This window comes from Colletotrichum paranaense, assembly GCF_030867605.1.
Source record: "Colletotrichum paranaense strain IMI 384185 chromosome Unknown Scaffold_6.1, whole genome shotgun sequence".
Lineage (NCBI taxonomy): Eukaryota > Fungi > Ascomycota > Sordariomycetes > Glomerellales > Glomerellaceae > Colletotrichum > Colletotrichum paranaense.
The window spans coordinates 2,198,018-2,223,307 of NW_026848964.1; the positions used below are offsets into that span (position 1 = coordinate 2,198,018).

The following is a 25,290-nucleotide window of genomic DNA, read 5'->3' on the forward strand; positions in this document are numbered from 1 at the left end:
AAACCACTTATTATTGCCTTTCGCTCTGTGGAATCATGTTCAATCTGCCACGTCTCGTCGCTTGAACATATGATACCCAACTTGTGAATGATGATCCAACGTCTTCCCGAAAAGGTGTGCGATGCTGTCATCGGTGTGCGCGGTGACGATGACCGACGTACTGTACCTGCCAATACCTCCCATCTGCATGTGGTGTAAGCCGCGACCGAGTATTCGGGGCACCAAGCTGGACCGATCTGCTCCTTCGACTCCTAGACGCATCGCTAGCAGGCTGAGGAGGTGTCACAAGTCAACCGTCGTCGGGAGTTTGTCGCCGCCGCGACGTCGCCCAACCCATGCTTCTCTGGAGAGTCAGGTTTCCCGACCTCTCTAGGTCGTTGATTTGGGGGTCCATGACCAGCCCTAGCAGCAGCAGAACGCTTAGAAGCGGCCAGGCGAGGGACTTCGCAGACTTGGTACTGGTAGGGTGACATTTGGACGCGGTTGCTGGAGGGATCGGATCCCAGGTTGCAGCTCTGGGATGGGGGTTTTGCGAGTTTGGTCTGGATACAGCGGCCGGGTTGCGGGAGGGGAATAGGAAGAGTGGGATGGGGGCGGACTGTGGGATTGCTGGCCGAGAGGAGCGGGGTTCACCATGCGCCCTCACAAGTTGACCGAGAGTTGCGCCGTCTAATTGGAGCCGTGGGCGCTCGCCGGCAGGTTGTACTCTTCCCAAGGACCTGTCCATCCCAAACACCTGTCGTTCCTCTTTGGCCCGGCTTGTCGATAATGGGAAACCCGGACGTCGTAGCTGCCACGGCACCTTGCAGTAGCAGAAAGCAGCCGTCCTATTAGTAAGGGGGGTTGACGCAGTACCTACAGGTATTGGACCAGGTATTCCGCCGTAACAGTAAAATTCGTCTGGAGGGAACCCATGCTTCTTGCTTAACCCCGATGACTTTGTGCATGGAGCGCCGATTTCGAAGCAAATCAGAGAGGCCAATTGAGCCAGTTGCACGACCAGAAGGGAAAGGGTTCGGACAAGGTTCAGGAACCGTTGTGATCTGCGGGGGGTCTGGTCCACGGTCCATGTCGGACCTGGGGGAGAAAGGAAACGAAGAATTGCTTTTTCCTCCCTCTTCTCGCGGGCCGCTACACAGGCACGCACCGTGGGCTGGCTGAATCTACTGGTCTGACGCAATGGCGTCGGAGATGAGGTGGGGTGTCGAAGCTGAGGACTGCTATTGTGAAGATGATGTAGCGTATTCGAACGAATAGTTAGGCTCAAGGTGTTGATTGAGCATGAGCATACGGCGGGATTGAGGGGTTCAGCTGAGAGGATCAAATCCACAACTGCCGTGAATGCCGCTGTCTGCAGACGTGTCATTGTCGAAGACCATCTTCAAGGACCTGTTCCATGACCTGACGTGTAGACCCGATTGAGCATACGGATGCTCAAAAGCGCGGTCGTCGTAAAACCCCCGCGGGGGTTAACAAGGGTGAATCGTGATGGCCTTTTTTTCCCTCTTCGTGTCTTTCAATCAGCAAGTCGACGCGCATGCCGAGGTCAGCCGCTGTTATGCTGCTCCAGGCAATTGGGCGCTCATGTGCGTGTGTTGGTACAGTATCTGTGGGAGAGACGCCCGTCAGCGTTGCTTCCCGTGTGGTGGTGAGAGTTGATATGTGAGAGGTGACGGGCGAGGTAGCAGCAGACCCCAGGTTGAGGTGAGGTAAGGTGAGGTACGTAGTAAAGGGCACGGAGAAGTGGCCGATGCACCCATCCATCCATGATCACCATCCCTTGCCTACCTCACAAAGCAACCTGGAAGCCAGGGCACCTCGTCGTCTTACATCATTTCCATCATGGTTTGATTTGGGGGGGGGGGGGCATAGAGTGGTAGAGGGTGAGAAGTTAGAACCGAAAGGGAAAATGGGAAACAAACGTGACTGCTTCACGAGTTACACAAGATGTAAGCGACTTCCCCAGTCGTTCCCCAAAGGTCATGGTCTAATGCAGGTTTTCCGTGCCTTGTTTTCCCATCTTGTCTGTCTATGGACTCAGAGAGAGGCTAGCAATGCCGTGTTCATATTCAGGGTACGGATACGCCTGCTTTTGATCCAAGGCCAAGGAGTTATTCTCTGGGGTTCTGTAGTCGCTGGCAACTAGCTAAAGCAAGAAGAAAGCAGGCATCTCGGCTACTACGCGAACTACCAAGTAGTAAAGTACCGGGGAACCGCCCAGAGTTTGAGACCCCCACGCTCCCTTCAACTAGTCTTATGCACGTCGCCCGAAACGGCACTTTGAACCTTTTTCCTTCTGCAGTCTTGCTTCCAGCTCCGGCCGGTTCCTCTTCATGTCCTTCATTGCTGTCCTCCGTCCTTTGAGCAGTCTTCGGTAGGGTAGGTAGGTAGCTAGAGCAAGTCAAGGTGAGGACAAGGCTTCAAGAGTAGTCATCTTAACCGCTCGTTTGCCTGTCTGCCCCATGCCAACCCTGAACGACTCACGACTTGGACATGGACATGAACATGGGCATGGAGGTCACGGTCCAGCTGTCGCGATGGATGGCGAGATGCAAAGCCAGCATGGCGCGGCAAAGCCCAGTCTCATCATTGGTGACACGATTTTACACTTTTGTTGACCATTCCAAGTCACCATTGTAGTGTCGCAATATCTGGCTCGGATGTCAAGGGCCAAAGTTAAAAAAGAGAACAGAAAAAAAAACGGGAACGCGAGGGTTAGGTTTTCTGATAGTGGAGAGAAGATTGGCAGCGGCTCAACTGTTGACTTACACGGGGTTTCCCATGTTTGGAATGGAGAGAGGGACCCCTTCCCGAGGCCCATATGCCTACCTGACTCGAGAGCGCCCGCCGAACCGCGCTGTTTCTTCACTTCCTCACGGCCGAGGATGGAAAATCGCGAGAAAGCGCCGCCGATGCCCGATGGAAGCACATCTCTTTACCTTTGACGCAACACCCGCAATCTGATAAGAAAAGAAAGAAGACAATGTGAGACGAGATCTGAGTAGAAGTAGATCCCCGTGAAACTCCCGCAAAAAAAAAAAAAAAAAAAAAAAAAGCTTAACATCACGAAATAAACCCCCACCCGCTTCACCAATTTCGGTCTTACTCGCCGTGGACGCGGCGACAGCGGCGGCGGCGTTGAGGAGAGACAGGCTGGCCGTAGTGCAGATGCCCACTTCCCAAAGATGCAATCATGGGTCTTTCAAAACCTTGTACTTCCTTGAACCCCTGCTCAACCCCGCCATGTCATGCTGCCCATCTCCGCCCACACCCTTTTCCCTCTGACCTGCAGAACCAACGGAACAATACCCAGTAGCTCTCGGCGATGATGGGTAGGTAGCCGCGTGGGTTTTGGGTTCAACACAATTGCGAGTGAAATCACACCGTCCTCGTCATAGTTCGAGACAATACATTCCAAGACATGCCATTGTCCGCATATAGCCACGCACGAGCTAAGCCTCTCACGAGTTATCCCACGCATAGCACGTAATGTGGTACAAGATAGACGATGGGTTCTTTCATGTATCACATTCGAATCTACGGGTATAGCCCTCATTCGAAGTCAGCGTCGTCAGGTCAAGACTCGGCTTTTGCCGGTGTACTGACCGAGTCTGGCCGTCTTTGAGAAGTGACGATATAAGTGAGATATAGAGGATGTCGTCGAACCAGAAGAGAGCACGGCAGCAAAAAAACTGCGACTGGACGGAAACGACACAACCTTTGACGGAATATTCCACTCGACAGTCTCCACAGAGGGTCATGATCCTTCAATGGATTCACGGGAACGCGGTCGATCCCCGAACCTAGAACCGGTGATAGCCATAACAAATGATGTTTCGTCAAACCAACAAGAAATGAGGAAATTAAATCACGAAATGCCATCCGCCATCTCGGCGCAAAATCACCGAATCGTCGTCACTCACCCCCCTGGGGCCCTGGCTCCAAAAAGCATAGGCTTTCAAGTTTCAACGCTACTGTGACATTACGGACCTCACCTTATCTGCAACCCCCTCCAGGCCCTCCTCCAGTGGCCCGGAATATCGCGGCAAGAAAAATGAACTACGGGCAGTGAGCAGGCAAAGCCGCAAAACCCATTATTTTTTTTTCCTTTCCATGCTCACGCTCAGTGCCCATCTGGCTCCGTCCCGTCTCGTCTCAGCCCCCCCTTCCTCCCACATACTGCGTGAAGTACAATTCCTTACAGCTTATCTTGCTGTGTAGACTAGGTACCGTGCTCGTCGGCATGTAGACGCACAGATCGTGCTCTAGTGCGCTTTTTGGGACGGCCGCCGCCGCCGCAGAAAGTACGCTGCTGCTGCTGCTTCTGCTGCAGCACCACGCCGCACTCCTACGTACCAAGGCCCATGTGCTTTCTCTTCCTTCTCTTGAACACCCCTCCCACCCCTCCCCTCACCTCATTTGGGCTGTAAATGTATCATGCCCAGCCTGAGGTGAGAAGTAGGTGCCAAAAGTAAGTAGGTAGGCAACCCCCAAAATCAAAAGTGAGTACGGAGTAGTGCCCAGCTTCTGTTGCCTTGCCTTACCCTGCCCACCTTGGACAGTAGCTCGTCTTCAGGGTCCTCCCATACGAACCTAATTCCTCTTTTCCCCTTCCAACGTCTCCTCTCGTGCACTTCCTTTTAACCTTTGCCCATCCCCCTTCCCTTTTTCCTAGTTTTCACTTTTGGGGATTCTCTCTCCCTTTGCTCATTTCCCCGGCTTACACATTTCCTCTACCTTGCCTTGGTAAAGCCTCCCAGTCCTCTTCCTTTTCTTAACACCACCAAGGCATCTGTTTCCCCGCAAACCCATCCGTAAATCAGACGCAAGGGGAATTACAACATCAGAGAAAGAGAGATAACAAGAGACGACTCCCCTGTCAGCCCACGACTACCGAAAGCTTAAACTTTTCCAACCACTCTTGGACTTTTCAAGAGGGCCCAAAAGAAAGAAAAAGAAAAAAAAAAAGACAGACATCGGACCCCGCCGGTTGTGACCAAGGAAACTCCCAACGACACCCGAACCCCCGAGCAGCGTACACTCCGTATGAAAAGATCAAACCGAAGCCGGCTGCAGGAACACCTTTAGTCGCCCCCGTCCCCCTCCGATATCATCCCCGGTGCGCGCGCAAACTTTCAACAAACCATCTGTGCACCGGCGCATCGAGCCTGCTATTTCTTCCTCTTGTCTTTCCCTTTTTCTCGTCAAGAGAACTGTGGCGCACGGGAAAGCATTCTTCTGGCTCTCCAACTGCCATCAGAAGTTTTCGCGTCACAATGAATGCCCAGGTCTCGTTTCTCGTAAGTTTCCCCAACATCCTGTGTCACTCATTGCCCCCCTCCATCTTCATACTGCGCACACGACACCCACACACGACCGCAACACGGGAATGAATCTCTAAAGAGTCACCAAAATGCGGGGCTCTTTACTTCGTCCCACTGCAACGCTGTGTCCCGTCACCTTCGCCGCCGCCCCGAGTTGCACATTGCTCTCGGAGCTAAACCAGATAATGACACACACACACAAAATGTCTTGGTCCTTGCAGACCTCTGTGACTCTATCGTGCTTCTCAACTAACACCGCATTTACGCTCCCTGCAGGATGGCCACTACACCCTTATTCACATCCCCCTCGACCTGTACTCGGTACTCCTGCAGCCCATTCTCCGCGTCCTTCTCCCGCAGACCCAGACCCTCAAGGCGTCAAAAGGAGAGCCGGAACATGAATTAGAAGGGCTCAACGCCGAGAGCCAACATGGCTTCCTCAACATTAGCGTCACCCCCATGGAGTGCTCCATCGTCTGCCACAGCTCCTGGGCCAAGAACGTTTTTGAGCCGGCCATCCAGGATCTCCCAAAAGACTTGGCCAAATCCGTATCAATATCCAAAGACACTTACCTCGTGCTCTCCGTCATCAGCGCCGGCATGGATGCTGCCGGTCGTGTCATGGAACTGACTTCTCCCCTCGCTCTCGCCGGGATTCCCATCTTCTTCATCACCACCTATTACTCCGACTTCATCCTCGTCCCCAGCAAGGATAGGCAGACGGTTGTAAAGGCCCTTCTCGCCCGCGGCTTCGAACTCGCCGACAACGACTCCAACTTTGTCAGCCCCGCCGCCTCGATACACTCCCGCGGACCGAGCCAGACCAACGGCAGCAACGGCGCCGGGGCCCCGCCGCTGACCCCGCCACCCTCCACCATAGCCGAGCTGCAGGTCCGCACCTTTGACCTGCTCAAGAAGCGCAGCGTCGCCCCCTACGTCGAGGACAACCTCCTCCTGGTTCAGTGCTCCGGCCGCGAAACCTCCCAGCTCGGCGGCGAGCTCTCCCACACCCAGCGGCCCTCGCTCAGCCGCCAGGTGACCGGCAACAGCCACCGACAAACCTGGCTCGACAACATCGACGCGAAGCTCTATACGGCTATGATCTCCGCCCTGGCTGCGCGCCCGCGCTTTCTCTCCATCACCCTCGCCCAGGAGGACCCGCCTTCCTTGCTGCTCGACAAGTCGCTGCTCGGCCTCTTTGGCGACTCCCTCGTCGGCGACACCAAGACGAACCTGACGCCCATCTTCTTGGACCTCGAGAGCCTGCCGTTCGAGGCTACGGGCATCGTATGCGGCGTGGCGGGGACCCTGGTGCAGGATATGCGCACGGGAGACAGCGCGGGGCTGTCGTACCTCTCCACCGCCCGGGCCGGGGCCGTCATTCTCGATTGCGAGCAGTCGATACTCGCGCTCGAGATCCTCAAGCCCAAGCTCTTCAAGGCCTGATTTGACATTTGATTGTGCAATACAGGAGGAGGAAACAACTGCATTGCGGAGATATCTGCCAGATGGGGAATCCTTTTAAAGGAAAGAATCAGAGGGACCACTACGAGTTTTCCACACATTTCGAGATCTAACGAAGTTACATGAAGGGAACGATTGTACTAGCATGGAACTGGTATAGGCGGGTTGGCAATCTGTCGTTTTTGTGAAAATTTTCGCGCGCGCGAATTCGGTTTGGCATATTGGCGTTTTACGGAGGGCGGCTCTCTGTTGTTCGATACCAATTTTTGTATGTCTTGTCTTGCGAGAGAACGGGACCAATGTCGGTCCCAAAACTCAACTCGAAGCGATTTGTTCTCCACTTCCTTGGTATCCCCTCTGTGACATCTACAATGCATATCTTGACGCGGGCAGCTCATGAAGCTCTCCGGTGACGTCCTTCCGCCATTCGGTCTATGACCGACCTCGGTTTCCCCGCCTACATCAATGCTAGAAGTGACATGATAGGCGATCCTTCATATCCAGAGTCCCTCACTTGCCATGCCCCTTCTTCTTCCCCTGCCCCGCCTCCTCCGCCCACCCAGCCTTGACAAACGCATCCCTCGCCGTGCTATTAATCAGCGCGAACCGCCTCGGCCCCAGCTTCTGCCCGCCGTACCACCTCGTCACGACGACCATGACGTCCCACAAGTCCATGAGCTGCATCAGGTGCAGCAGCCGCCCGCCCGCCGCCGTCTCGCCGTCGTCGTCGCAGTCTTGGAAGCTCGTGCCGTTGGGCCCGCGGATGCGCCACGCCGTCATGTTGTGACTTGCGCTGCGCACCTTTTTGTCCGTGGCGATGAGGTGCTGGACATAACCTGCGGCCTGCTCGGGGGATGTTACGGGCGCGGCGCGCGCGAGGAAGACGGATTTGAGTTCGACGAAGGGGTCGGAGACGATCCAAGGGGGTTCCTCTAGCATGTAGGAAGGCAGAGAGTCAGCTTCTTGGTTCTGGTTCCCGTGCTCTTCATCAAGCCGTGTCGTCAATGCCGACGCCGGTGGAGAGTGTGGGTTGGTGGGTGGTCCTGACGGTTCAGCTTCTGAAACTTCCTCCACGCGTCGGGAGAACTCCTCCACGGCGTCAAAGAGACAGACAGCGCCCGGCTGGTAGACGGCGGCGACGGCCTCGCGGAAGAGCAGCAGGTCGCGGGCGCCGGCGCCGCGGGGCGCGTTCTCGCCGGCGCTGTGGGTGCCGAGGATCTCTGGCGGCACGTCCGGGTACGAGTCGGCGAAGCGGAGGGTGAGCGAGGAGGCACCCGGGCCGCCGGGAAGCGTGAGAACATAGTTGTCTGGTGGTGTGTGGCGGAGGGTGTCGTCTCCGTAGATTGAGTTGAGGGCTTCTATCTCGTCTTTGAGATCGTCTGACATTGTTGTGTGTGTGTGTGTGGTATGAGGTGTGTGGCGTACCTCTTGATGGGGGATATGATAACGGTTATGTGAGGTTGTTGGTTGATGAGAGGGGGGTTTGAAGTGTGGTGTTTGATGTGGTTGCTACTCTCGTGAGATGAGTGCCGTCTTATTTCGGTTTTCTCATCATATAAGCATACGACTTTTGAAAGGTTTTCATATATATATAAAGGAAGTCTGCGTATGATCGTCAATGTTGAGGTTGAAGATGAAATTGAGAGAAAGTTACATTGAAGTCATCCAATGCTCCCCACCTCCAATCATCTCATGATGTGGGGCCGTCCGACGTCGAAGGCCCAAGCTCCGCAAATACTCCACTCACGTTGACCTCAGTGCTCACTCACACTGGATGAACCTCACAATCTCACAGCTGCAGCTGAATGTGGTATCGTCGTGGCAAGCGCTGACCAGGGACACACGGTACAGACGGGGCGGCTGGCGCAAGCGGAACTTGATGCCGGTGCCAGCCTATCACAGGCAATTTAGATTGCAGCTCTGCAAGCTAGCTGCCTAGGTAAGATGGGCAAGATGGCGTCTCTTCATGTCTCAACATTGGCCTCGCACCTTGACTTGAACTACACAGTGACATCTAAATGGCTTCTGGACAGAAAGCGTCTTCTCATGCTGGACTTGAATTCAGTGTGTTGTATTAGCGAATCCATGGACGGGACCAGACTTCCACCAACGTAGACGACTGTTTTGCAGACGACTGATTCCCTAGTCAGCAAACATGCCAGCCATAGGCGCACCCAAAGGGCACGTAGACCGCCTCCCTCCCCTAGACAACTTATGCCCGACGTGTAGCCAACTCAACCTCTCAGCTGAGAAGTTCCTCTCAGGCCAGCCCAAGGCCAGCTCCCTCCCTGGCTTCCTCGCCCGTCCAATCGACCCCGTCGGGCTACAGCCGCGGGAGCTTGGCTATCTCGACGAGATCTACCGGAGAAGAGACGAATGTCCCTTGTGCTGGCTTCTCTTCAACGCAACGCACGCGACGAACGAAGAAGGCGCAGATCGTTTCGAATGGAGCCGCCCCAACGTCCGCCAGGCAATCGGCTACGATGGCCTCACGAGGGATAACGGCCGCGTCCGCTGCTCCGTCGAGTGGCAGCTCGACGGCCGTTTCTTGGAACCTTCTGTAGGGCCGAGAGACATGACGCATGCGCCGCCGACTCGCCGCTTGAAGGTCTTTAGCCCGGACGAAATCTTCACCGAGGCCTACATCATGCTGCTGGCCACGGAACCTCACACGACGTGGGACAAGACCTTCCTGGCCCGGCGAATTTCTCCTCAACAGGCCGACGTAAGTCTTCTCCGGCGCTGGCTCGACATATGTAGGACACACCATGGCAGCGGCTGTCAGCCCTCCCCGCCGGATGAAGTCTTCTCGCTACTCGAGAACCTCAAGTTCATCGACTTGGACGAGGAGAAAATCGTCACCAGCACCCGTGGCGGTGTTCAAGTGACTGAATACGCGACTCTGAGCTACGTATGGGGTGGGACCCAACCTCTCATTCTGACGAAGGAGAATGTGTCCGGGTACTCTTCAAAGGGATCCCTCGGTCCCAACACGCCAGGTCTACCAAATACCGTCCGCGATGCCATGATGCTAGTCAAAGCGTTGGGTGTAAAGTATTTCTGGGTCGACGCTCTCTGCATCCTTCAAGACGACACGGAGGAGAAGTTCCGCGTCGTCCCGATGATGGACCGCGTATACGGACACTCGATCCTCACAATCTGCGCCGCCGCCGGCAGCGGCTCTCACCATGGAATCCCAGGATCCCCATCTACGCCCCGCGAGGCCCGGCAGCCGAAAGTCCGGTGCAACGGCATCGACCTGGTGACCACCAAGACGGTCGAGGGGCTCGTCGAGAACACAATGTGGAATAGCAGGGCCTGGACGTTCCAGGAACGGATGCTCTCCAAGCGGTCTATGATCTTTGTCGAGAATCGCGTCTTCTTTCAGTGCCGCCACGCGACGTGGTCCGAAGAGGTCTTTTCCGAGGTGCTCACCCCGTCGTGGACCTTGGAAATGATACGGTCTCCTCTGAAATCGTTTGAGAAGAACCCGGTCAGGCTGTACTTGGAGTGCGTCGAGCTCTTCAGCGGCAGGCTCATGACGTTACAGAGCGATCGGTTACCGGCCTTTGAGGGCATGGCGGCCATCCTTTCTCCCCCGCTCCGCGCCAACCTCTTTTACGGGATGCCAGACTCCTATTTCGACTTTGCGCTCTTGTGAGAGAAGAAGATTTACGGCCTCAGGCTCGAAGACTTGGGTGGTCGATCGCGATATCCCAGCTGGTCGTGGAGCGGCTGGCATGGTGCGTCGACGTGGCGGCTGTCCATGGTCTCTGGTATTTTGTTGAATCTTTACGAGTGGTTGAAGTCGCACACTTGGGTTGTATGGTATAAGATGACACGAGATGACCCCACGGGGAACCGTCCACTGACAACTGGCAAGGCCAGCAAAAAGTCAACTTTCGAAGTCGTGTGGTCATCGGGTGAAATCCACCATAATCCAAATCGATGGCACGGATACGCCAAAGCCTCTGCAGAAGACATCCCTTTCGGTCGTCAGATTAGCCAGAGCGATGCAGAGCACCCAGAAGAGATCGCACATGCACCCAAACCAACCATGCCCACCGCAATCATTTTGCGAGAAGATTACCTCTACTTCTGGACCTACACTGCCTTCTTCCAGCTCTCTAGAACAAGCCGCAGCAGCCCGTCCTTTGCCTCCAAGCTCGAGGCAGGCCTCCACCGCTTCGGCCTACTCGATGCCCACGGCGACTGGTGCGGCACCGTGATCCTCGAAGATACATGGTTCGCCCGCGTGGGCGACGTCGTCGAGCTCGCAGCCATCTCGGACGCCCGGGACTTTTCAATGGAGGAGCTGGATAGCTGGAACTACTATGTGCCCGAGGACCGCGAGGTGTCCGAGTGGCATCTGTACTACGCGTTCGTCATCACCTGGAACAAGGATCGTAGTGTTGCTGAAAGGGCTGGGCTGGCGAAGGTTTATCAGCGGGCCTTCGACGTGGCTTCTTTTCACCCGGGAAAGGCGTGGAAGGAGATCACTCTCGGATAGGTAGGGAGTGGGTCGTTGCTTGAAGAGTTCGTGCAATGCTGACAAGAGATCCGAGACAATCTTCGTGAGTTGACATTGAGTTATTATGACAAGAGCTGGCTCCCGTACATGACGCACAAGACAAACTTGCGTTTGAGAAAATGAAGAGTCTATGGAACTTTCACCCCTCATTCGGGAGTGACATCTGTTTGCCAAAAAGCCAAGAATAGTTGGGAGAAGAACTTCGAACAATACCCATATCCCAATCCTACCCCCAAGACGTAAAGCATAGTGAGAAACTGTGCAAGCAAGAAAAGAAATAAGACAGGAAGACAATTGACGCTCAAGTAACCCCAAAGTCTCCCCGTCAACCGCCATGCCGAAATGAATTCGGATGGACGAATAAGGGATAACCTCAAAACCCAGGACTCGAAAGAGAAAGCATCCATCCAGAATGACCAAGTTCCTCCCTTCCTCTTCCCCCTCTTTAGTAGTAATACTTCTTCACAGTCTTCTCAACCAGGACCCTCCTCGGTCTACATAGTGCAGGCCGGCCGTACCGGTCCCGGCAGATGCTCACGCCGTCGTGGCGGTACCCTGGCCCTTCGAACCGCAACCGCTCACAGTAGGCGCACCGCTCCGACCCATAGCTGCCGTAGCTCGAGCCGCTGTACCCCGATCGGTAGCTGAACCTGTCGTCGAAGCGGTCTCGGTAGCCGTAGGACGAGCGGCAGCGGTAGCAGACTGTCTCTGTGAAGGAGTTGTGCCAGTCTATGATGTTAAATCAGGACGTTAGTCTCAGAGGTCTAGGTGGGTAAGGTCATCGGGAAAGGGGAGTATGTCGGGAGAAAAGGGGCATACCCCCCGGATCATCAAGATTCAAAGAGCGAGAGAATGATGACGCTCGTAGATGAGACATGCCAGAAAACCATAAGAGACAAGTGTTACTCACAGCGCCGACATTGCGTGCAGAGTTGATACCCCGCCGGTCCAGGCCCATATCCGTACCCGTACCCCGGACGACCGGGGAACACCTCGGTGGTGGTGACCTCGTTGATGACCTGCGCGCCCGCCGGCACGACAGCCACGTCTCGTTCTCTGTTCGCGACAATGATCTCTTTGTTGACGGGTCCGCGGGAGACCTCGTTGACGACGACGGAGGAGCGATCCTTGACTACCTCGGCGACAGCCGGACCGCCACCGCCGTGACCTCCGTGACCTCCGTGATGCGAGGGCATAATTGCGAGAGGGTGACTTGTTGCCTTATTTTCCCTTTCTTTCTTTGTTTCTCGAGTCCCCCTTTCCCCTCCCTTTATCTTGATCGAAGCGGATTTGGTGGTTTGTTTATGCTTGAGCTCGGTCACTTCGTGTCGTTTGAGAACGTTGGCGAGGGAATACCGTAAGGAGGGGGCGTGAGGAGGTGTAGTTGTAGTTGTAGTCGCAAGCTGAGGGCTGAAATGTCCGAGGGGAGCTGAGTGCCGACGGCTGAGTTCCGAACGTGACGCCGCCAACAAACAAGTGCTGATATGTTGAGTGAGTTGTCCTTGTGATGTCTCGAAAAGTAATGCAATGGGCAAAAAGGGGGTGGTAACCCCAGGCTTCTATACTACCTTACCTTACCTTAGGTGAGAGTCAAAGGGGGCAAGCCCAAGATACACACACCAAATAACAATAGACAGGGAGGTCTCCAATGACTGACCACCTTGCTCTTACTTACACCCTCCCCCTTCCAAGCGATTCCAGAATCATTCTTTCCTTGAACTTACATTAGACTGAGGCAGTACCGTTACTTTCTGTTGATGGCTTCTCACCCCCAAAGCTTACCTTGGCCGTCTCCCCTGCCCGGATGACCACCACTAGCGGAACTCTTTCACCCAACGCATGACGTGAAGGCCAAGACGGAACTGGTGAGGTCACAGGTTCGGAGAGTAAAAGAAAGGGATTGAAAAGTGGTGTGAAGGGGGGGGGGGGGACAACGATGCTAGCTCCAAAACCAAAACACCAAAAGCTGACCGCGTACCCTGCGGGATTGAAGCTAACGATGCACCCAACACGGCCTAAGTTCGACTTAGATCAGACTGCGAGAACGTGGCAGAGCCCAACCCAACAATGCCACAACCTTTTCTGTCTCTCTTCTGCCTGCCTGCCCGCCTAAAACGATGGCGGGCAACTGTCTCAGGGTGTAGGCTGCGCTGCGGCTGCGCTGCCCCTGAACCCCTTCGGAGGGGCTGAGCCGGAGAAGGCATCCTCAACTATCGTTGGATCCGGGCTTCCGGGACCCTCATCGGCGTCACACGTGGGGCCTCTGACCACACCTCTTTTTTCTTCCGGGAAATCTAGAACTGGGCATAGGTCACCGTCATCTTGTTCTCATAGGTGCCGCCAACAATAATTTGTGTATTAGGGGAAAGAAGGACGTATCGTACACGTTTGCAGCGTAAGTGTTCTCGCCTCCGATCGCTATTTAGTCTGGGCACAACGCCCAGACGCCCAAAATGTCATACCTGCCCCATTTCCAACCCATGATTTTTCCGTCGTGTCCTCGTGTGACTTTGTGTGTTCTTCATGACCTTCCGGGCCCGTCACCCTTCTTCGCTACTTCTTTCCGCGGCAAGATCACGACCTTCCGGCTAAGTAGCTCTCTTAACTCGGGAGTGATAATCTTCTTGACCTCGGGCTCTTCAGTTGCCTTGCTCTTGTCCTTGCGTGGCGATGCCGGACCTGCACTGCTTTGACTCTCCTGTGGAGTTTTGTCGGTAGATGCCGACTTTGAAGGAGACCCCGGGTCGCGGATTCTCGGTCCCGGGAAATTGCCCTTCTTATCGACGGCCTCAACCAGGCGGTGGAACCGACGGAACAGCGCCTCCGCGCGAATTAGAGTTGAGTCAAGATCCATTGTGTTGGAAAGCTCGTTGACTGTACCAGATTAGTATGACGAATTGACAGGAATTTCATATGACCACATACCGTATTTAAGCACCTCATCAAAATGCTGCAGGTGGGTCATGATGACGTCGCGGTGCTTCTCCAAAATGGCCAAGGCCACAAATAGGTGGAAGCTGCTGCTCAAATAGTCCGTCCACAGAGTCTCCCAAAGACGCAATACGTCCATCCACTCGAACTCCCGTTTATACCAGACGAGCAACATGCGGAAGAAGAAGAAAAAGTTTGTGCTATCAGCAGACTGGAGGTGAGCGTAAAGCTTGGGGTCCATGAACTGAACGAGATGATCAAGAGTCAGTAGCTGAGACCGCATGCCAGACTGATCTCGTAGGAAATTGCGCTCCATGCGGTCCATGAAGTGCTGGAAGCCCCAAAAGGCGATGGCATCGTCCTGCATCACAGCGTAGATAGGAGCGAGAAGATCAGACATGCCCTGCACGTAGCCGAGGTCCTTATTGTACTCGTTGTACGTCAGGAGCATGTCCTTCATCTGCTCAAGATGGACATTGGTGCCGACCTCGGAAAAGGGGGAGTCGGGATCGGGGTGCGGAATGTCTTCTCCGGCGAAGATGGGCACATTACGATCTGTCCGGTGGACATCCTTTTCTGCCATGATATTAGTCGCGGCTAGATGCGAAGGAACAACATAGAGACTTACCGATTCGACCGCGTTGCTCACGCCACCACTCGCCCTGTTCGCCCTCGCCTCCCAAGTCTACTAATCTCTCCCACCATGCGCCCTTCAACTTAACATATTCGTCTCGTAGGGACGCGAGATGGGCTTTTCGCTCCTCGGCAGTACTATACCAGTCGTGAACCCCGAGAATGAAGAGCCATGCCTCTTTCCTCACACCATCGTCAGGGTCCAGTCCTCCGTGAAACACCCGTTCTTTGACTTCGTCAACAGTGACAGAAAGCCTTCCAGTTCGTGGATCAAAGAACGTGTTCCATTCTTTCAGCGTCACCGTCTTTCTTCTATCCTCCAACGACATGGTGCTACTGCCGTCTAGCAGCTCAAACTCTCCAACATCGGTATCCTCGAGCTCCAAGACCTCCTTAGCAGTCCATATCCTCTGGCTCCGATCTCGCTCACTTTGTTCGGCAATTCCCATTGCCCAGCGCGCCAGGTATATCCTCGCGCTGTCAAACTCATCTTGAAGAGTCTGAACCTCTGGGTTGCGAAGAAGCCTCTTGACTTGTGGGGGAACATTCGGGTTCTGTATGACGTCTTGAGCAGCCCGTCTGGTGAAAGTGGTGACCTTGCTGAACTTCTCCATGATGTTCCATCCAGTTTCTTTGACAAATTTTACAAAGGGGTCCATCTGCGCGTCACCACTGGGGCCAGCGCCGCCGGCTCGAGTCCCCGAACCATCATTTTGGCCGGCCTGAGCCGTACTGGACGTGAGCTTGCCACTGAAAGCCTCGCTATCCTCCTTCGAGGGCTCCACCAAGTAAATGTTGGGCTCGGCGCCGGATCTCTCGATCGGAACGTAGCGCCGCAACCATCGCAGGACCTCATCGCCGCCCCAGAACATCTCACCCCGGTCACCGAATGGGTCGAAGCTATCCCTCGTCCGCCTCTTCCTCTTAAGGATGGTGCTCTGACATTCGCTGTCGTGGAAGAACAGCGCGGGAAAACTGTCACCAGCCCTCGAGTTGATGATTAGAGAGCCGAACCACCAACCCAGACTCGGTGGTCTCACGAGAAGCGAGTATATTGCGCTGACTGGAATGGCGAAAGCATATGTGCCTACAGAGCCTCTGTGGGATGTGACCGTCGGCGGAGGGGGTACCAGGTACGACTGCTTAGGCGGCGAATCCCCTTCACTGAGGTCGACCTTGACGTAAATACTCTCGGATTCGCCGAGAGATGTTTCGGGGAGCCATGCTAGGAGCAGGTTGGAGGGAGGTGGATTGCGAGAGTCTCGAGACGAGGAGGAGGTCGGTCGTTCGCTTGAGCCTCCTTTCTGCTGGAGTAAGGCTATGTAGCCTGGAATATTATCTTTCGCAGATGGCGTGGGGTGAACATAGACCTGCGCCGTTGCAACATTCCCGTTAGTTCCGGTCTTTGTAAGGTGTGGGGTGGCGAGAGTGGTTTCTATGACATACCTTGCTCTTAGAGAATAGAAGCTTGACGCCCCGTCCTGTTTCTGTATGCGTGATTGTGTTGTAGTCCCCTTCCTCATCGTCGCTCAGGGCATAGAAGCTCCCCGAGGGCGAACGAGGTCGCGTCGGTGGTGGAGCGTTGGTGGCCGGCGGGGGATCTGAGTCTGAGGTCATCGTGCAGTGCGCCGCCGATGATGTAAGCTGGGATGTACGGGTGGCTTCGGCTCCGAAGGCCTGCTGTCGTCTCGGGTGAAGCTATTCAGGAAATAGAGCTATTGCGACAGTGGCTCTACTGTTAGAGTTTCCGGTAGAAAAATAAAGTGACAAGAGCGAGAAACAAAAAGGATGATCCGGGGAAAGTGGCATGTGAGCGAACTGTGGCTAATGATATGGGACGTTGGGGGCGAATAGCCCAGGCAAGGTGCTGCGTAGTCGTCGCCGCGCCCTCTGAGGGGCGTGGCCACCCACTTCCGTCACTGAATCACCCCGCTGTGAAAGCTTGCATCCATGTCTCGGAGGGGTAGTTCCCACTGTATCTGTACCGCGATTTAGGCAGCCTTTCAGCGTAGTGTGGCGGTACAGCTACCCGCGCATCAAGGTGAACCATGTCATCTGCAGCATGCATGCGTCGTCATTCGCACCTCCGGTTGGTCCTTCCGAGGCTACGTATTGCACGCGCAAGCAACTCGCTCCATCGTCGCTAGATTCGGCCTCGCGAGACAAAGCTTCATCGCGGACTCGCCGTTCCGTGTTAATGAGTTTCTAGGTGTAAACATCGTGACTCACTCGAGCTCACTATTTCGCGCATCGAGGCGTATTCCATGACGACGGAAGCTGGCGACATACCTGCAACTTTTTGATGAAGCCCAGCAGATCGAACAATACATCAAGGCCAGCGACTTCAGTCCAAATGCATGATTAGTAGTGTGTGTATTGTGTGTATGTATGTGCCTCAGCTCTGCTCTCGCACCTTTCCGGATACATGTCTCCAAGCAACAACCGCAATCTGCCTTGCCTCGAGGGTCTGCGATGTCCACCGTTTACATACGGTCCGCAGATCCTCACACTAAGCCGACTGTCGACAACTTGACTCCGGCCCGCCAAGCATCTTGACTGCGAACGCCCGCATCATAATGAAGAACCCCCGAACAAGGACCTATCATCCTCAAGGCGTATTCTCGCTCGCGTTCCGCGCACCCCTTGATCCCATCCACTTTACCTCATACGAGGACCGCTTGGGAGACCTTGACGTCTTGGGCCAGCAGGCAGTCCTGTTCGCCCACCACTGCCACCGCCGCCGCCGCTGCCTCCACCATAGCCAGGATCGTTGTTCGACCACGGAGAGTTGGATGCCACAAATGGCCTACCTCCGCCTCCTCCACCACCACCGCCGCCGCCTCCATTCCCATCGTACATGCCGCCGGGAGCAAATCGGTCTTCGTAGTCACCGCTCCCGCCTCTGCCCGTCGGTGGTTGGAATGGTCCTTGACCTCCAGATGCCGGACTGGTTGTTCTCGCCCCTCCCCATAGTCGCTGCTTAAGCCGATCCTGTGCTGAGCCGCCCGCTGAGCTGCCCGGCGGTGTGTTCGTCGTGTCTCTTCCATATGCCGCACTTTGCTGATAACTGCCCGCTCGCTGACTGGGCAGAGGTCGTGCCTGCACCTCTTCGCGTCCATTGTCTCCGGCTCGGGCAAAGGGGCTCAGTCGCGCGGGCTGCTGCTCGGCGCCTCGCATCGGTGGGGGAGCTCCGCGACCTTGCCGCAGGCTCATCGTGTCCTGCCTCTGCTGCGCGCCGCCATTATTGTCCCACAGAGAGCTCAAGCCCGTCGTAGGACCAGCTTGCTGTTGCTGCTGCAGACCTCCGTATCGTGCGCCGACTTGCTGGGCTGGTTGGGCGTAGACGGGCGCTGCTGGGGGTGGTGCCTTTGGGTCGGGCGGCAACCAGCCTGGGAACGGACGGCCTTTCTCGGTGTAGTAGCCTCTAAGGACTCTGCACACGTGGGTGTCGTCTTCAGTGTCGCCGTCGTTTTCGCTCTGCAACAAGCGACTCTGCAGGTTCGAGATCTGAGAGGTGGTGTTGGTGAGGATCCTCGAGTACCAAGATGACATCGTGCCTTGTTCCTTGCCGCGAGGATCCTGCGGGGCAAAGGCAGAGAGGCAAAAGGCGCTGTTTTCGACTGTTTTCGGACGGGTTGGGGTAAAGAGCTCTGCTCCGGGGCACGAAAGCTACTCGTCGGGGCTTGTGTCTGTGAAATCGCTCGCTCGCTATCGAAGTAGTTGAGTAGTGAGAAAAAGGAGAAGTTGGGATACTAAATGCCGGCGGGTGGTTTCGTTGTGCTGTTTTAATTTTGGAGGGTTGCTTGAAGTGGTCCGTTTCAAATAAGCCGGTCTTGAATGATTGGGAATGGGAAGCGACCTGGGTTGACGGGTCCGACACTTGTCGCCCGACGGAATGATGCAGGGTGGTGGGGCCTGGGCCTACCCGCATTGTTCTAAAGGAACTTGCACTAATTGAGGTGCTTTGTCTTCACCGAACGCCCCCCGGCTCGAGTAAGTCTCGGTGAAGCATGGATCACTGCTCCAGGCCGCATGCAAGTCACCTCCTACCTCAGTCTCCAACCTTACGTACAGGAGATTTAGTACCAGATATTGGCACACACACGCAGCCTACCAGGCAGTCGCCTATTTGCACGACTTTTTATTTCAAACGGTCTATAGTGAACATAATTAAAGTAAGAGAACTGGAGTATGAATAAGGCAAACGTGAAAAAAGATATGAGACAGAGGACAAGCACGATATGCCATGCACGCAAAGAACCACAGTGCAGGAATATTAAACAGCCATTTGATATAATGTATATCACAACACACGGTGGTATGCACAATGCCCCCAGTTTTTGATTTTCCGTCCCGTAATCAGCCGTAAAGGTATCCGCGCCAGACGCCATTGGAATTCCACGCGAGCCTCTCTCACCAGGTCAATTCCTCCGCAATCTTGGGGCGCTCCTCCTGCTTCTGCTTCAGCCTCTTCTGGTTCATCTTGACCGCCCGGCCGCGCTTGCGCTTGTCGCCAGCCTTGCGAGCCGCCTCCTCGTCGCTGTCTTCAGAGTCGTCATCCTCCTCCTCCTCGTCATCATCCTCGGCGTCATCGTCGCTCTGGAGCCAGTCCTCGATGTCCTCGAGCTCCTCTTCACTCTCCTCAATATCGGAGACGTACTCGACCTCCTTCTCCAAGTCGTCCTCGGACTCATCCTCTTCCTCGCCCTCCTGCTCCGACTCCATACCGGGGTCCATGTCCTTATCACGCTTGCCAGCGCCCTCCTTCTCCATGGAGTTGAGGACTTTCCTCCAGATCGACTCGCTGACGTTGAGGGGTTGGTCGCCGTAGGCGCCGGAACGTAATCTCTCGACAAGCTCGCGCTCAATGGTACGCTCCAACTTGGCGGCGGCCTCGGCCTTGCGCTCTCTGGCCTCCTCGCGGCGCCGGATCTTGGGCGCCATCTTCGGTACCAGCTTCTCGCCCATGCGCTCCTCCTCGGCGGCGATCTTGCGCATGCGAATGTTGACTTGTGTGAGACGGGTGAGACGCTGTTTGCACTTGTGGATGAGGAACTTGGGCCAGTAGATGAGCTTGTCATCGAGCATCTCCAGGGCCTTGGCGTAGTTGTTGGGCAGCTTGATGCGCTCCCATAGCTTCGAGGGCATGTGCGCACGTTCGATCGTCTTCATGTAAAGGTACAGCGTGTCCTTGTTCGGAGCGCGTCGAACGGTGGCATAACGGGAATTTGCCAGCGGGCATGATTGTCTGTTGCAGAGACCTGTGACATTGTTCTCGTTTCTGCAAAACGTCTGCTTCTTCTCTGTGGAAAGTTTGAAACTGCAGAACTGCTGGTTGATGATTTGCCTAGGGCGGGGTGGATTAGGATTGAGGCCTGCAATTAATTCTGTTAAATACAGACTCACCAGATAATCTCGTCGGACGCCATTGTGACGGTTTTTGGCGGAAAATGGACGAGGTTGAGAGTTGTCAAAAGGCCTTGCCGTTCGTCGAGTGCTGGAAGAAAACCGAGGCGGCGGGGCGCTTCTAGGTTGGTTTTCCTCGCTCTCGACGCTACAAAAAAAAATTCCATCCAACGGGCAAGTTGCAGGGGTTCGAGCCTTATCGCGATAAGCTCGGGGGCAAAGCGGCCCGGCCGACCAATCGAACTTCTTGAATTGCAATAGCTCCCAAATCGGAACTTCGTCAACCTGATCTGCTCAATCGTTCAGTGAACAGTTCGTTCCCATCATCTCATAAAATATTACACTCATGTATTTTTGATCGCAATGCGGATGTAGTCGTCCTGCACATAATAGCTTCATTGATTTCTTTCGATCCACTGTTTTACTAGTCCATGCATGCTCTCATTCGATCGACGAGGAGCCTCGGCCGAAACCTCCCCTTATGCACTCGAAGATGTCTTAGTGATCGAGGTTACAGCTCATTGAGAGTTCGGCCCCTGGCGTTACCATCAACTGCTTTAGGCCTTTTCTACCAACGAAATTTACCACAAAACACGAGTGCTCAGTCACGATTCATCACATCGACGTCAGAGGTCATCTTCAAGGAAGACACCATCTATGCCTTGTCAACAGCACAAGGCCGGGCTGGCATCGCCGTAATACGCATTTCTGGTCCTGGATGTATAGATGTGAGAGCATTTCCAGCAATTGAATGAGAACTCGGCACTAAAACTCAATCTTAGGTCTACAAAGGCCTATGCCCGAACAAGGCATCGCCAAAACCTCGATATGCATCAGTGAGAACTCTCGTAGACGGCCAAGCCGGCGAGGAGGCAACAATCTTGGATTCAAACGCCTTGGTGCTGTACTTCCCTGGACCTCAGACAGTAACCGGAGAAGACGTACTAGAATTACACGTCCACGGCGGCACAGCGACAGTCAAGGCAGTCCTCGCCGCGATCCCGCGATGCGCCTCCGCCTCCGAAAGTAGCAGCAGCAGGATCGTTCGCTACGCCGAACCAGGCGAGTTCACCAAACGAGCATTCCTCAACGACAGACTCGACCTCGCACAGGTGGAGTCCCTGGGCGACACTCTCTCCGCTGACACGGAGCAACAGCGCCGGGCTGCCGTGCGCGGCAGCTCGGGCAGCCTAGGCCGGACCTACGAAGCCTGGCGCGAGCAGCTTCTCTTGGCCAGGGGCGAAATCGAGGCCCTCATCGACTTCTCTGAGGACCAGCACTTTGACGAGTCCCCCACGGAGCTGATGAGCAACGTCAGCGCGCTCGTCGCTGACATGCGGCACCGTATCGGTATCCACGAGCGCGCAGGCCAGCGAAGTGAGCTCCTCCGAAACGGCATCCGCATCGCGCTGCTTGGTCCTCCCAACGTCGGCAAGAGCTCGCTGATGAATCTCGTTGTTGGCAGGGAGGCATCCATTGTCTCGATGGAGGCTGGCACGACGCGGGATGTTGTCGAGGTCAGTCTCGATATTCGGGGGTATCTCTGCTCGTTCGCCGATACGGCTGGCATCAGGACGAGGCTTGCTGCCGGCGGCGGTGGTGTTGTCAATTCCTCTGAACCTGCGTTGGGGCTGGTCGAAGAGGAGGGTATCCGGCGCGCGAAGCAAAAGGCCTCGGAATCCGACATCATCATCGTCTTAGCGGCCGTCGAGCCCAGCCCTGGCCCCCAGGGCGGCTTCCGCATCAACTACGACGCGGAGACGCTACAACTGGCGTCCGAAGCGCAGGCCTGCTTAATCGTGGTCAATAAGCGCGACGCCGTCGACGCCGCCACCTTCTCCAGCCTCCTTGAGGGCTTCAGAAACGAAACAGCCTCTCGGATACCAAATCTCCGCACAGTGGAGATCATTGCGATCTCCTGCCGCGAGGCTGAAGCACAAGCCAAGTCTCCCTCCGCCAGTGGCAGCGCCGGTCAGAAAGACCCGGGCGCGATCCACGGGCTCATCGATCGCCTGGTCGAGTCGTTCGCCGGTATGACGGCCCTCCCCGTGGACCAGCAAGACCTGCTGGGCGTGACGGCCAGGCAGGCGCAGCTGCTCGAGCAGTGTCGCGGGTTCCTGGACGAATTCATGGCCGTCGCGCACTCCGAAGAAGAGGAAGGAGGAACAGGAGACGGCGAGGAGCCTGATATCGTCCTGGCGGCGGAACACCTGCGTTATGCGGCAGATAGTCTTGCCAAGATTACGGGGCGCGTCGAGGCCGGGGATGTAGAAGAGGTTCTCGGGGTGATTTTTGAAAAGTAAGTCTTGACTATTTTATCTCCCATGGTTCTGTTTTTGGCACGTTTCACTGACACGTCTTGACGTTTTCAGGTTTTGTGTAGGAAAATAGAGATTAGACTACTATCGAATCCCGGACGGTTAAGTCCTCATATATCTAAATCTAATCTGTCGTAGACAAAGGAGAAATAGGAGAAATGGAGGAGTGAAGAAGAAGAGAAGAAGAGAGATACGAATCAAACCCGTCAACGCCGAGCCAATGCGACAAAGGAAACCATTCCTCTTCGAGAAGAAGTACGCCATGCTTGCTATGCAGTCCCAAATTCCAATGAAAGAAGAAGAGAGAAGGAGGGGGGGGGGGGAGGCGGAAGGAGTGTGATCCGTCGCGATGCTACCATCTACCCCAAACTCCGGCCCAATGCATGAGATAAGAAAAGAAGAAGAAGAAGGATCGCCGCCGCCAGCACCCTTTGAAGCCCAAACCTTTCATGCTCGCGCAAGGGAAGGGAAGGGCGAGGTGGGCGGACGGATGCAAGTGATGAAAACGCCGGTCTAATGCTGATAGGATAGGAAATTTCGAGCTCGCAAGTCTGATGCGGCGGAGCCCCTCGTCTTATATAAGACATTGAAGCTTGGGAAGGCAGCCGCAGCAAAAAGATTGAAGGATGCAAAGCCGGTAACCGAGAGTCCTCAGGGGATCAAGGAACCCAGGAGAAGAAGATGTGCGCGAAGGAGTGGTGAGACGCTTATTTGTCCTCCTCGTCGTCGCCATCCTTGTTGTAGCCGGAGCGGCCCTTGTTCTGGTCCTCGTCGTCGTCATCGCCGTCCTTGTTGTATCCGGAGCGGCCGCGGCTGTCCTTCTCCTCGTCGTCGCCGTCCTTGTTGTAGCCTGAGCGTCCGTAGACGGCGGTGGCGGGAGTGAACAGAAGAGTGAAGGCGGCCATTGTGGTTGAATTTGTGGGTTTTGTGTGTGTGTGTTGGAGGAAGTTGAGCTTTTGGTGGAAGGCGAGGTAGATGGGTTGTTGATGGTGTAAGTGGTTGGTGTTAGTGTGTATAAGAGAGGAGACGTGAGATTGTTTTGAGATTGTATGAGAGCTGTGTCTAAGCTTGTGATGCCGGATTGTGAGTGTGATGATGGATTATATTCCTGCCTCAGATGGGGATATATCAAGGAGTTTATATAGGCCTCAAGGCATCCATATTCTCTCTCATATCGAGAGACGGGGCTGGGCGTTGATGAGGCTCATCGTGTAGGGGTGAGGTACCTTAGACAGGTACGGAGTGAGATCCCAGCCCTACGTACCTTTACGATTTACCTCAGGTCAAGGGGGGGCAGCAGAAGAGAAACCCAGCCATTGGTACCTCGACTTGGCATCTCAGCCTCCGTGCGAGGAGGCGCGGACGCCCGGTAAACGGGTATCGCAACGGCTTGGGGTTGGGGCGTTGGGCTTGTGTGGGAGATTGAGATACCTGCGATGCTAGTTTCGGCACGGCCCCCACGGCTTCTCTGTCTCGCTCTCTCTAGGCAGCCCTTTTGCTTTCCAAATTTGGGACATGTGGAGGGCGATGACATGTACCCAAGGCAACCAAAGAAGAATACGACCGGGGGCGGGTAATAGTTAAAAAAAAATAAAAAAAAAAAAGGACCCCTGAAGGACAAGTCTTAGCCTTCTTTTTACTAAGGTACGAGGAAGTATCGTAACACCTTTCCTCTTCCCTGGGCAACATGAACGAAGTAAAGATGACATCCATCACTGCTCGCCGCGCGCGCATGTGGTATGCGTGTAGTGTCTGCGTGTGTGTCACTGTCATCGGTCTGCAGACCACTCGGCATACGGCAGACCAGAAACCCGGGCGACGTGATGGTGGGTTTCGCAAGGTTCCTCGTCATGATGTGAGATGCAATGTGCGAGGCGAGGGGGGAACGCCATGCGCTGGACTGCCGCAGGCCTGGATTGCGGTGATCTGGGCAGATGTGGCTCTCAAATCAGTTCCCTGTAAGTAACCCAGCAGCTCCGCAATAGGCTGTCATATCAATGGCTCATTTCCGTTTCTGGTCGTCAGAGGGCCAAGGGTGTGGCTCACTGGCTCGTCCTCCGAACTTTTGGAAACAAGAGGGACAGGGACGAAATCCAAGGCGACGGGTTTTGGTTACACGGACTGGTGCATCATGATTAGTCGATGCGCTAAAAGAGACAGGAAAAGATTGTGAGCAAGTCTTGTTTGGCGAATGGGAGAGGCGCCGACAGGGAAGAGGTCGGATGTGTAGGGCTGAGTAGACCAAAGGGGACCACCTGTGCAGAGGAAAGTAAGCACCAGCCTAGCCTGCCTAGAGAGACGTCTCAGGTCGGCCCGGATGAGATCGCGTAGCAGCCACAGGGTATGTCTCTGTCAGCATCTTGGAGGCAGTGCAAATGTTCTTCTTCTTTCGAGTTTCTGAGTAGCGAGGACTGAAGACGCTCGAAGGTGGGCCACGGTAGAGGGTCGATTGGAGGGGATGGAGGCTGACATAAGGGCAACCAGCGCATCTCCATTGAGCAACTAACCGATGAGACAGGCAAGTGATCTAACCGCCTCAGCCAGCTTGACGGTCACCCGTGTAATTTTGATTCGTTGATTGCAGTGAAGGCTGCGACTGCCTCCGGCGGTGCCCGTATGTCTCTACCTTTGGATAGGCGTAGTAATTACAAAGCTCCGGAGCTGCTCGGTGTTTGAGTCCTAT

At 55.1% G+C, this 25,290-nt stretch overlaps 11 protein-coding genes across 11 annotated transcripts; 4 read left to right on the forward strand and 7 right to left on the reverse strand.

The window, feature by feature from the left end:
• Positions 1-289: 289 nt before the first annotated feature.
• Positions 290-1,366, reverse strand: CPAR01_08389 (uncharacterized protein; the record flags this gene model as incomplete). Its single annotated transcript, XM_060492657.1, has 1 exon — positions 290-1,366. One exon carries the CDS (start codon positions 1,364-1,366, stop codon positions 290-292), a length of 1,077 nt encoding a protein of 358 aa, XP_060349027.1.
• A 3,910-nt stretch (positions 1,367-5,276) lies between these two features.
• CPAR01_08390 (uncharacterized protein) lies at positions 5,277-6,770 on the forward strand (the record flags this gene model as incomplete). Its single annotated transcript, XM_060492658.1, has 2 exons — positions 5,277-5,300; positions 5,601-6,770. The coding sequence occupies 2 exons, from the start codon at positions 5,277-5,279 to the stop codon at positions 6,768-6,770; spliced, it is 1,194 nt and encodes a 397-aa protein (XP_060349028.1).
• A 528-nt stretch (positions 6,771-7,298) lies between these two features.
• On the reverse strand, positions 7,299-8,174 carry CPAR01_08391 (RWD repeat domain-containing protein; the record flags this gene model as incomplete). The annotated part of the gene is made up of 1 exon (XM_060492659.1): positions 7,299-8,174. The coding sequence occupies one exon, from the start codon at positions 8,172-8,174 to the stop codon at positions 7,299-7,301; it is 876 nt and encodes a 291-aa protein (XP_060349029.1).
• A 769-nt stretch (positions 8,175-8,943) lies between these two features.
• CPAR01_08392 (uncharacterized protein) lies at positions 8,944-10,449 on the forward strand (the record flags this gene model as incomplete). The annotated part of the gene is made up of 1 exon (XM_060492660.1): positions 8,944-10,449. The coding sequence occupies one exon, from the start codon at positions 8,944-8,946 to the stop codon at positions 10,447-10,449; it is 1,506 nt and encodes a 501-aa protein (XP_060349030.1).
• A 105-nt stretch (positions 10,450-10,554) lies between these two features.
• Positions 10,555-11,298, forward strand: CPAR01_08393 (uncharacterized protein; the record flags this gene model as incomplete). The annotated part of the gene is made up of 1 exon (XM_060492661.1): positions 10,555-11,298. One exon carries the CDS (start codon positions 10,555-10,557, stop codon positions 11,296-11,298), a length of 744 nt encoding a protein of 247 aa, XP_060349031.1.
• Positions 11,299-11,764: 466 nt separating this feature from the next.
• On the reverse strand, positions 11,765-12,515 carry CPAR01_08394 (uncharacterized protein; the record flags this gene model as incomplete). Its single annotated transcript, XM_060492662.1, has 2 exons — positions 11,765-12,048; positions 12,230-12,515. 2 exons carry the CDS (start codon positions 12,513-12,515, stop codon positions 11,765-11,767), a joined length of 570 nt encoding a protein of 189 aa, XP_060349032.1.
• A 1,325-nt stretch (positions 12,516-13,840) lies between these two features.
• On the reverse strand, positions 13,841-16,500 carry CPAR01_08395 (GTPase-activating protein GYP7; the record flags this gene model as incomplete). The annotated part of the gene is made up of 4 exons (XM_060492663.1): positions 13,841-14,193; positions 14,245-14,826; positions 14,879-16,286; positions 16,330-16,500. The coding sequence occupies 4 exons, from the start codon at positions 16,498-16,500 to the stop codon at positions 13,841-13,843; spliced, it is 2,514 nt and encodes an 837-aa protein (XP_060349033.1).
• Positions 16,501-17,541: 1,041 nt separating this feature from the next.
• CPAR01_08396 (uncharacterized protein) lies at positions 17,542-18,435 on the reverse strand (the record flags this gene model as incomplete). The annotated part of the gene is made up of 1 exon (XM_060492664.1): positions 17,542-18,435. One exon carries the CDS (start codon positions 18,433-18,435, stop codon positions 17,542-17,544), a length of 894 nt encoding a protein of 297 aa, XP_060349034.1.
• An 861-nt stretch (positions 18,436-19,296) lies between these two features.
• CPAR01_08397 (uncharacterized protein) lies at positions 19,297-20,312 on the reverse strand (the record flags this gene model as incomplete). Its single annotated transcript, XM_060492665.1, has 2 exons — positions 19,297-20,230; positions 20,290-20,312. 2 exons carry the CDS (start codon positions 20,310-20,312, stop codon positions 19,297-19,299), a joined length of 957 nt encoding a protein of 318 aa, XP_060349035.1.
• Positions 20,313-20,720: 408 nt separating this feature from the next.
• On the forward strand, positions 20,721-22,592 carry CPAR01_08398 (GTP-binding protein TrmE; the record flags this gene model as incomplete). Its single annotated transcript, XM_060492666.1, has 2 exons — positions 20,721-21,017; positions 21,072-22,592. 2 exons carry the CDS (start codon positions 20,721-20,723, stop codon positions 22,590-22,592), a joined length of 1,818 nt encoding a protein of 605 aa, XP_060349036.1.
• A 722-nt stretch (positions 22,593-23,314) lies between these two features.
• On the reverse strand, positions 23,315-24,459 carry CPAR01_08399 (uncharacterized protein; the record flags this gene model as incomplete). Its single annotated transcript, XM_060492667.1, has 2 exons — positions 23,315-23,560; positions 24,412-24,459. 2 exons carry the CDS (start codon positions 24,457-24,459, stop codon positions 23,315-23,317), a joined length of 294 nt encoding a protein of 97 aa, XP_060349037.1.
• Between the last annotated feature and the right edge of the window lie 831 nt (positions 24,460-25,290).